The sequence below is a fragment of the Dreissena polymorpha genome, chromosome 11 (assembly GCF_020536995.1).
Source record: "Dreissena polymorpha isolate Duluth1 chromosome 11, UMN_Dpol_1.0, whole genome shotgun sequence".
Taxonomy (NCBI): Eukaryota; Metazoa; Mollusca; class Bivalvia; order Myida; family Dreissenidae; genus Dreissena; species Dreissena polymorpha.
The window spans coordinates 32,927,894-32,938,727 of record NC_068365.1 but is presented as its reverse complement, the minus strand read 5'-3'; the positions used below and the strand labels follow the sequence as shown (position 1 = coordinate 32,938,727).

The following is a 10,834-nucleotide window of genomic DNA, read 5'->3' as shown; positions in this document are numbered from 1 at the left end:
CCTACCTCACACGTCAAGGTGATGCTTAGAGGTCAAAAGTCCCGGCATAACTAAGTTTACTCGTTACTAGTAAACCACCTGCCTCATGAAAAGGGTGCGGTTGCTAACTGACCATCGCAATATGACTAACATTCTGTTCAAAACAGCGAACACATGCAATAAAACAAACAAAATATACTTGTACCAGCGAATTTAGCATTCCTTTATTTAAAACACCAATTCATGTAATTGTATTAACCTTCGAGAAATGTAATGGAGTACTTATTAAGTTTATAATGCAAGTGATTCTAGTTTACCGTTATTAAAACAATAAAATAATTTTTACGAAGAACCTTATTTTTTACAGATTATATTTTATTTGATTACAGGTAATCAAAAGCCGTTGATTACATTTGATAGCACAAAATCTCAAACCATGGACAATGCCTGATATACTGATTAAGCAAGAGACACTAATTGTGAGAGATTGTTTGCCAATATCCGCTAGACATGTACAGACATTTTAATACAATGAAACTTAGATAAAAATATTCTACTTTGTTTCTTGTACAATAACTAGAAAACGGCTGAAATATATGGAATGACGGGTAATTATTGCATGTATTTAACATTTTATTATTGAAAACGCCTTATATTTCGAGGAATGTAAAAATTCATAGCGTTCGTGGTTTTTAATCTATATTTGATTAAAAACCATAGTATCATCACTCTAGAAGACCATTTATCTAGTTTTATTAAATTTGTATTTGTTCTTTTAGCACAAATTACAATATATAAAGTGATGAAATCATACACACACTCAAAATAGAGTTCGCTAGAAATGAAAACATATACGTTAACAGCATTGTTTCATTTGACAACAATCTATAGAAGCTTTACTTGGATGCTGATCAACCCTTATTTTATTGTCATCGTCGAATAAACCACTTTCATTCATGTGTTTTTATCAGTGCTGGAACATATCATGTTGATTAATCAATATGCTGCCGAGGAAATCTACGTAGCTAAAGTATATTGAGAAAATACAATAAAATGATAATAAAATATGTACAACACTACAATGTACACTAAAGCAAACACTTGTACACATTCGTATTTGCTTTATTATAAAATGATGTATATGTTTTGAAGACATTGTTAGATTTAATGCATAAAGTGTGTGATGATAAAACGTGAAATTTAATTGTAAAGATCACAGCAGTAGAATGTTTATATTGTATGACTAATTAAATAAAACAACAAAGATGTAATAAATTGATAGATTTAAGAAAAAAAATTATTTAGTGTAAAACAAAAACAGCGTATTTAATATGATTTTAAAAGCAAGATAATTATGACAGAAGCGATTGTTAATGTCTTTTTTAATCACGTTTAAAGTATAACATCATCGAAAGTACTTAATTTTAGGGCAATATACTCATTTCAACATAATCGTGGAAATGATAAGTTAAGCACTCAAATTAAAAACAATCAACACATGCTGCTTGTTTCATCTGTCCATGTTGAATTGACAACACAACTCAATATTTATCAATTATGCCTTTGTTAACCCAGTGTTTTTACTTTCTGCATTAATGTGTTAATAATGTGCTATTGCAAACCTTGGGTATATTTTGTTTAATAAGTTGTTAAAAGGATATGTTACCATAGAGCTAGAATTATCGTCACGAACAGTATACGTAGTGAATAACGATTTACATTTACACAACACAGTCTAAAGTTTCGCAATGTTTCACCTTAATGAAAATAAATTATAAATGTTTACCATATTATAAAAAGTTTGGACGAACGTACATATACAAATGTAAAAAGTGATATCCCTTATACATTAGCCTGAATATAATCTAGCATGATTGTAAAGAGCAAATTAGAGTAGCAATACAAAAGTAACATTTGTAAAACTCCGAACATAATTTTCAGAAATCCATTATAACTTTCACCTAGACACATTGCGTACTTCAATTAATTTGCGTACAGCACTACAGAACTGTAACCAAATGTCCGCAAGCGTAGGGCAATTATCAGGATATTATTTCCCGAAATCTTAGTCTTTGAGTGCTAGCATTATTTTTAAACTTCGAAATAACTTATGGCAATATCATATTGGCTAATTGAACGTTTGTTCTTACCTTTAATAGCAGTCAATTTAAATGGTTGTTGTAATACCAACAACCGATAATCAGTCTTGAACATATTAACATCATTAAGCTCTTAAATTCTGTCCGAGCTTGATCTCCCTCAGCCGTATGGCGTAACAGACTATGTATTGCGAGTATCATTAACCCCGCACGATATTGGTGACGTTCATATCGGTAAAACGTTAATTGACGCTAAATTACTATTCTCTTTCCTGGGGAAATCGTACATGTACAGTATGAAGGCAACTAAACACACTCGCATTCTCCAGGGAGTGGGAGCTGAAACCTTTTCGCCTTGTGGACAACCCTCTAACAGGACAGCAACTCATAATATTTCATCGACATCGCAAATCAAATAAGTAACCTCCATTGCAGTAGCTGCAGTACTTAAAAGTGTCTAACAAGACACAAACGCGTACAACAAATAAACATAAAAACATGTAACAGTTCCGGTATGACATAACAAAATGTATCCAACGTAAAAAGTTATAAAAACGTATAAAACTGCATACCGAGTGCGTAGACCCCCAACTCATTATATATTGCGGTAAATGTATGAACATTCTTGTAATTTCAAATCTTGCAACAAAATCTAGACATAAGGTGTAAGTCCGCATTTGTTTTTATGGGCAGCAATGTGTGCATTATTTCGTTTTAAAATTATGCGAAAATATTTAATTACACATTCGTACAGAGGACACGAATCATATAACGAAAATCATTGTGATTCAGCACTGTATGCATTACATTTAATAATATAAAAACGACGAACATTGTTTCAAACATCAAAATGTTTAATGTAGTTACATAGCAAAGCAACTAACGCTCGTTACATCTTGGTAAATAACGAAACGATGCCTACCAATATCCGTTAAATTTGCATAACTATATATATTCGATTAATGAAAGAAATTGACATGTTTTTTTCATTTATGTTACGCATTTTTCTTATATTTGCTTACCATTCTACCCATGCAAAAAATATCGTTAGTCCTGCTGTCTTTCAATCATCGAACATTTGTATGTTATGTAACATGTCGTCAAAAATTAGAGTGTTAAACAGCTTTAAATTCTGCAATTAAGTAAACGCACAAACTATCATTATAATAAAACATGTTGGCATTTAAATTTAAAGTTATTCATGTGTACAATAATAAAGCAATTGCTATAGACAAATTAATCGATACTCAAAATTGGTTGAAGCATGTTTCAAACAGAATTAAATTAATTAAACTCTACAACAACAGACCTTATGATTTTGGAAGAAAATACATATTTAAATCAATTAAAACCCCAATAACGTAAAGAAAAATCATAGAATAAAATCTATTTTTCTGAAAATATGATCCTCATTGTATTTTAAAAAAAAATGGCTGTCTGAGAAACGCTGTTGGGAAAATATATAAAATTTTCCGAAAACGTATTTGACTACAGAACCAAACAATACAATGCTTTCACAGAAATCATTTATCTCTAACATGGTATAATCAAAATAGGTTTGTTGAAAAATAACACGTTGGTAACGTGCATTCCTATTTAATTGAGACGATGATTACAGCAAAATAAAATACAGCGCGTGTGCCCTATTAACAAAATCAGTCAAACTGTGTAATTTATGACCAATACCAATTGAACGATTTAAGTAAAACAAATAAATTTAATGGCAAATCGAACTTAACGATGCAAATATAAATTTTAAAAATAATGATCGTACAATTAAACATATATAATAAATAAAGTTGCACAATAATTCAAAGTATTCATATTAAATTAAATATGGTGGCTTTTTGTCAAACTTCTGTATTGCTTGCAGAACCAAACCTAAATACAGGTTTTAAGAATGTCAATACGTAAACATGTTTTAGAAAGACAAAAACAAAATCCAATATAGCTCTGGCTTTCTAGAGGATTAATTTAAAATGGCATGATGGTATAAACACACTGTTTGCATAACGAACTCATACTTATTTACCTTTTTAAAACTGTGTCAAAAATCACACAATCTTGAAACGTTAAAATGAAAAAAAAACGTCAATTAAAGTATTACTTCGATTTACAATATAAGCTTTATTCAATAAACTAGTCAATGACACATCAAGCTTGGCAAATAATATCTTCATCCAGACAAGCAATCCGAAACAGGTAATATTCGATTTTCTTCATATAATGTAGATTGATAATTTGTCTGTGGAATAATGTAATTTATATGCTTGTAACATTGAATAAAATGGATTGACAAACACACACCGTCGTATACTAATTCACTCATGATTTGACCTGTATAAGTTCAAGCAAAATTCAATGAATGAATTATGCGCAAACATTTAACAAAGCGAAATATGTTTCCATATTTTACATGTTTAAGTTCGTACGTACGAATCCTTTCTTTCGTCGGTTTGCAGATGTCTAGACATCTATTACATTGTGCAGTCTAAAACGTAGTAGTCATGGTTTCACCCCATATATGTACGAATGCGTTGTTTTATCGGTCTCCCACAATCTGGACACATATCGCTATGCTGTGTACACTCCAAGCAGTACTTGTGATGGGTGCAAGGTAGAAACAATGCATTCGCTTGGTTTTTGTGGCATATGTGACACATTAGAAGGTCTTTTAAACGTTGGTTTTGTTCTAATAATGTATCTGAAAAGTTAAAATCATTTCAACAATTACACTCTGTAACTGACCGACCGACCGACTGATTGACTGTATAACTAACGAAACAAAATCACAAATTAAAGTTACGCAAAAAACCTAAATAAGATTATAACACAGTTTGGTATACAAAGACTTACTTTTATTTGGCTGAGATGTTGATTCTTGTATGTGAAAAAGTTCACCGATGTGTGTCCTCTCCTTTATTATCTCAAGACGCAAAACAATATCATCCATATTGGGATCGCTGTTTCCTGAAAAAGATAATATCTTATTATCAACCGATAAATATTGAGCATTTCAAACTTTGAAAAATGAAAAACATATTATTTTTATAAGAAATTACCTTGTTGTACAAGTTCTAGAACAGCCTTCCTGACATCTTCAAAAGTAAAACCCATGTCACGTGTAAGTATGGTTTGATTTGTATGAACAATCTGTTGGACAATTCTGTCGTCCACATTCAATGCAGCCATAGCCCCATTCACTTCATCTTGCTGATTAGATGCGTGTTCCTGTTTGAATGTGTATTACGAGTAAAAAAACTTTACGCTCAATCTTTATGCGAAAACTTTGATATAGATCTGATTAAAACTGTAACAATACGAGCGTAATTTGCTAAAAAAGGAAAATTTGGTAAATGCCGCTGTTTATTGGGTGTTTTAATAGATTGAAAATATAACTTAAATTTGATAAATGTACTCAAAGTTTATTGATTTTCATTACAAACAAACCAACTTTAAGAAAAGAGCAAACTATTTTGATCTGAAATGCCCAAATATAACGTGTAAATTACACTTAAATCATGTTACGTTTAAGATAAACATACATTTGTTTGACAAGAGAAAATTCTTACTGCTGCTGCCTGATCTGCTGACAATTGAACAAGGTCGATAAATTCGTCCCCTTTTACTTCGCGTGCATATGGACAGGCCGGAAACCATCTGCAGTGTTCTATCCATGGATCATCTCCTGGTTCCCATTTCCTTAAGCCGCCGTCACAGGCAAAGCAGCGGCAATGGTCATCAATACCTGTAACTCAATAAAACAACCACATGTGTACACTTGAAACGTTATGTTTAAAGTGGGCATATGGTTCCGTTTAATATTCATCATCAGTTGATCTCTGTTAAAATTTCTGCATGAGTTGCAAACAAATACATTAAATTATTATTTGGCAAATCATATCTATTTAATGCTTACTGACTTGAATGATGTGTGTATTTTAACTGTAAATTTTAAATTCAATCACCATAGCTCGAAAACAGCCGTTTATTGTTAATTAATGGAGAGGTTCAGAAAACCATTGTCTCCGTTGTGTTGTTATTATTAATATTCGAAATGATGTGAAATTGCAAATATTGATACTAAATATTAATTGAAACCCGCTTTTTAGATAGGCAGGAAATAAAAAAAAAATATTTAGGCCTATAGGACTAGACCGATGTGAAAATGTGAAAAAAATATGTTAATACTCCGGAACATGACAAGGAACTGAAATAAAAATACTTTCAAACAATCCCATACAGAAGTGGGAATGGTATGAAAGATATCAATATTGGTGAATTTATTATGGTAATGTTTTTCGATTTTCCCACAGCACTGAGAAATACAACAGAAACAGGCCAGGCAAAATATTACAATGAAAAGATTTCATCTTCGGATTAACTACAGCATTCACGTTTCAAGCAATTGTAGAAAAATGAGTGTTTACATAAAAAAGAAATTCAAATCATCGACGGAAAGCGAATTTAAAGAAGACGTATGAATAATTATACGAAAACAGTCTTCCTTTACTTGGAAATTTAAATGTATTTTACATCTATGTAAATTAATAAAACGATCGTTGGTGCCCTGGTATCAAGTTAAAGAAAAGATGCTCACATGCATGATTACAACTGTAAGTAAAGATTTAAGATTATTTGTTTCATGTTTTCGATTCATCCTACTTTTAGTTTTTAATTTTGTTAAAACCCACGTAAAACGTTTAGTTATTATACTATAAAACGAATGCTTTTTTCAACTTGCCAACACAATTGCAATATAATAAACATTTACTGATAATCGATCGCAATGTTTTCAGTTACTATTTATTTCAAAAGTTATAAAATGTATTATATATACTTCAAATACTGTAGATATGTTACAGACGATTCTCAAAATGTCGCGAACAATTCATACAATTGTTAGATTTTTTAAAATAAAATGGCAAGTAACAAAATTTGCACATGTTTTTGCATGAATAGAAAATGTGCTTGGAATATCAATCATCCGTATGTCACGTACCACAATATCACCAGTATTATTGCACATACTTAAATGTACGTGTGGTGTCATCAATAATATTTAAACAGATTACCTGTGTAATACATCCCTGCTTCTGCCAGCTGCTCTGGTCTCTGGGATAAATATGGAGGCCAGTTTGTGAACGTATCTAAGCGAGCTGACAGCGACCGGAACCGCTCGTGCTTGGCTCTGTAGTTTGATATCGGGCGACCTATGACGTGTCAAATCAATAAGCTTTCAAATGCATTGAACAATGTTTTCTTATATCGTGTTATGTCTAATACGTGAACTTATATCACATATCAATACAAATGTAACAGAACTATTTCAACACGTACCAAGATTGATATGTTTACTTCAATCATAAAGTAAATAATCGATTGACATGCACACGGATGAGACATGAAACGCATAAACAATTGCGTAGCTTGCTATTTAACGTGCTAATAATTAACACACATTCGAAAAAATATAAATTTTTGTTGAGGCACGACCACTACCTTGTTGTTGCTGATATAGTTGACGTTGCCTTTGTCTGATTTCTTCTGGATCTGGACGTAAGTGTGTCTGCTACCATATCGCATAAACACATAGTATTATCAAATAATTACAATTGGCTACACTTATTAATGTGTAACATATTAAATACATAATAAAGAAATAACTTTAATGCCAACATTCGGCGAGTAATATATTCAGTTTATTTAAGCCAATATAAATGCTTTTTTACACCAGTTATTTATGTTTTTCGCCGTAAAACAATTGTCGTACTGAATTCATTGCATGGATACACATAGTATACAATTTTTATGGCAATAATTAAATTCAATGCCAAGTCGCCTATAAGTACTTATATCATGTATGTCAGCCCTCTCTGTATAAAACAAAAGACAAAAGGAAAGATACGCAGTAAACTTTCTTAACGTACATGTTGTCATGTGAATAGCAACGACATACGTATGACCTCAGATTATTATACTACTATCTTATCAATATCGGATTATGTACAAATCCGGTATGTTTTTTTCACGGTGCATATGTATGGGTATACTCATTTATGAGTATGGTTTCTTACCACACAATCAATAAAATCTGATTGCAATGTTTTAATAGCTATAATTTAACAGATTGAGGGTACATTTTAAAAGCTTGAATGTGCTAGAATTATACAACTGAGTGTATCAATAGCACATTCTTACACAAACACTTACTGAACGAGCAGTGACTCGGAAATGCACTGCAGTGAAATAATATGCGCTTAAAGTCATTGTTTCTATATACAGCAGTAAAATTTGCATTTGCTTAAAACGCTATATTATGTCTTCATGCTTTTATATAAAAAAACGATATAATATTTTTTTATCACAGGTAGGATTTATAGGAAAAAAATCGCATTCAAGATTAATAATATGAATAGCGCAGTTATTCTTAGCACAACGCCGGCACCGATATACTAAATTTATAAAAGCAAGACAAATATGAATGGTAAATCGTCTTATCGGACCGCAGATTTTCGCTTCCAAACTATTAACGAGAATTGTTTTACACTTTAATGTTTCGACAGCCTGATCCATAATACATTTGCGCTTAATTCCGTCATTATTTAACTATGCATCGTGGAAAATCCGATCATGCACCACTCCATTCTATTTTCAATGAAATTAAATTGATAGTAAAGTAAGGAAAAATGAATAATTGCAAACGTAAAACAAATATTCTTTTTTAACCGTAGACTTATAACAAACATAACTACATTCAAACTTCAGCTGCATGAGAATGAGAGAATCCGTTTTGTAGCACATGTTCCTATATTTATAGCAAGGCGCCAATGGTCGACCAGAGCGACAAAGCAACAAAGAACAATACACATAACAATATACGCAACCAACACAAACACACGGAAACAACGTGATTAGCAATACTTCTTTCAACGCAGCTCACTTGTAGAGTTCATTTATAAAGAAATAACAATACAAGTTCAAATAATTATAAGTGTTAAAAAACCGAGGGCGCAAATATAAGTCGACTTTAAATGAAAACGTACTCTTACTAAATGCGTTTGAATTAACACATTCGCGTTCGTATTATAGAATTCATTCACGGATTTAGAAGACTTTTTCAACGTGTATTAGCATTTGTACACACTTATAAAAGTAAATACAGGCTCTGTTAAATTTGCGATTATTAAGTTTTCCAAATAATATTAGAATTGTAACAATATACCATTACTTATGTCCCATATAATCATTCACCATAAATCTTCTAGTATTCATATAATTCAGTGGATCAAGGTATTTTATAATGATATAAGTAGTGTCATTATTAACAATGGCCATCTTTCTAGAAATTTTAAAATAGAAAAAGGTGTTCGTCAAGGTTGTCCTCTGTCTTCGTCGCTCTTAATTATATGTCTAGAATTACTGTCAAACTACATATTATAAAAACAATAATATTAAAGGGATAGAAATACATGAGGTCGAAATAAAACAGACCTTCTTTGCAGATTATGCAACTTTTTTTAATGATGGTTCACCTAATTCATTTGAAACATTAGTTCAAACTCTTAAAAATTTCAGAAAAATATCAGGACTTTACCTCAACGCATCAAAATCTACAGTCATGAGAATCGGATCACTAAAAAACTCCAACATCAAATACAGCACAGAAAACAAATTCATTTGGACATCTGATGGGGCAAAAACGTTAGGTATAACATTTTATAATCAACATAAATTAAACATAGACAACAATTTAATGCCAAAAATTAAAGAATTTGAATGCATTTTAAAACAATGGCAACATAGGACACTGACTCTTATGGGGAAGGTCACAGTAGTAAAAACTTTTACGCTCCCAAAACTAATTTACCCTCTCTCTGTTCTCCCTAATCCATCTACAAAAGTAATAGAAGGATTAAAAACAGCAATATTTAAATTCATTTGGGACAATAAGCCAGACAAAATTAAAAGAAAACGTCTTACACAAGATTATGAAAATGGCGGCATTAAACTTACGGATATTGATTGTTTTCTAAATGCCATTTAAGCGAGCTGGGTAAAACGATATCTAGATAAAAAATAATAAAAGTAAATGGAAAACTCTATTGGAAAAAAACTAAACAAATTCGGTAACTGTCTTATATTTGAAAGCAATCTCGATGATTCTATAATACAAACTGTAAGTAAAAATAATGTATTCTTAAAAGATGTACTTACATCTTGGCAAAGTATTAAGAACCAATACAATGTTTCAAAAAGTTCTCCCATATGTAAACATGTCATATGGAACAATAAATGCATAAAAGTAAATAACAATTCTATCTTTTTGACAAACTGGTATAACAATAATATAAAAACTATCGGTCAGTTGTACAATTATCGAAAAAATACTTATTATACATTTGATGAGTTAAAATATTTATACAACATTGACTCTCATGAATTTTTAAACTTCTACTCACTAATTTCTGCTATACCAAATGAATATAAATCAATATTGTATACGCAAGGAATCAATGCATTAACTTTACCAGAGAAAACTTTTGTTGATATAATAGAAAACTCTAAGCAGGTAAACAAAACTCTCTACAATATACAGTTACAATCACAAAGTAAAATCGATGACAGTATAGAAAGAAAGTGGAATTCATGCCTTAATTTAAAAGAAAACCTCAACTGGAGAACAATATATACACTTCCATTTAAGTCAACAATTGATACTTACTTACGTAACTTTCAATTCAAATTCTTATCCA

At 31.1% G+C, this 10,834-nt stretch overlaps 1 protein-coding gene across 5 annotated transcripts in view; it reads right to left on the bottom strand.

The window, feature by feature from the left end:
- Positions 1–242: 242 nt before the first annotated feature.
- Positions 243–10,834, bottom strand: part of LOC127851656 (uncharacterized) — a 47,095-nt gene continuing 36,503 nt past the window's right edge. For 4 of the 5 annotated variants that reach the window (XM_052385475.1, XM_052385473.1, XM_052385471.1 and 1 more), the window contains exons 11-16: positions 7,581–7,650; positions 7,154–7,291; positions 5,651–5,826; positions 5,141–5,309; positions 4,935–5,048; positions 243–4,782 (exon numbers count right to left, since the gene is read on the bottom strand). In XM_052385475.1, the coding sequence (XP_052241435.1) occupies positions 4,592–4,782; positions 4,935–5,048; positions 5,141–5,309; positions 5,651–5,826; positions 7,154–7,291; positions 7,581–7,650 (858 nt within the window). In that variant the 3' untranslated portion in view covers positions 243–4,591. The remainder of the gene's footprint in view (positions 4,783–4,934; positions 5,049–5,140; positions 5,310–5,650; positions 5,827–7,153; positions 7,292–7,580; positions 7,651–10,834) is intronic. The other variant, XM_052385472.1, reaches the window with a different exon arrangement.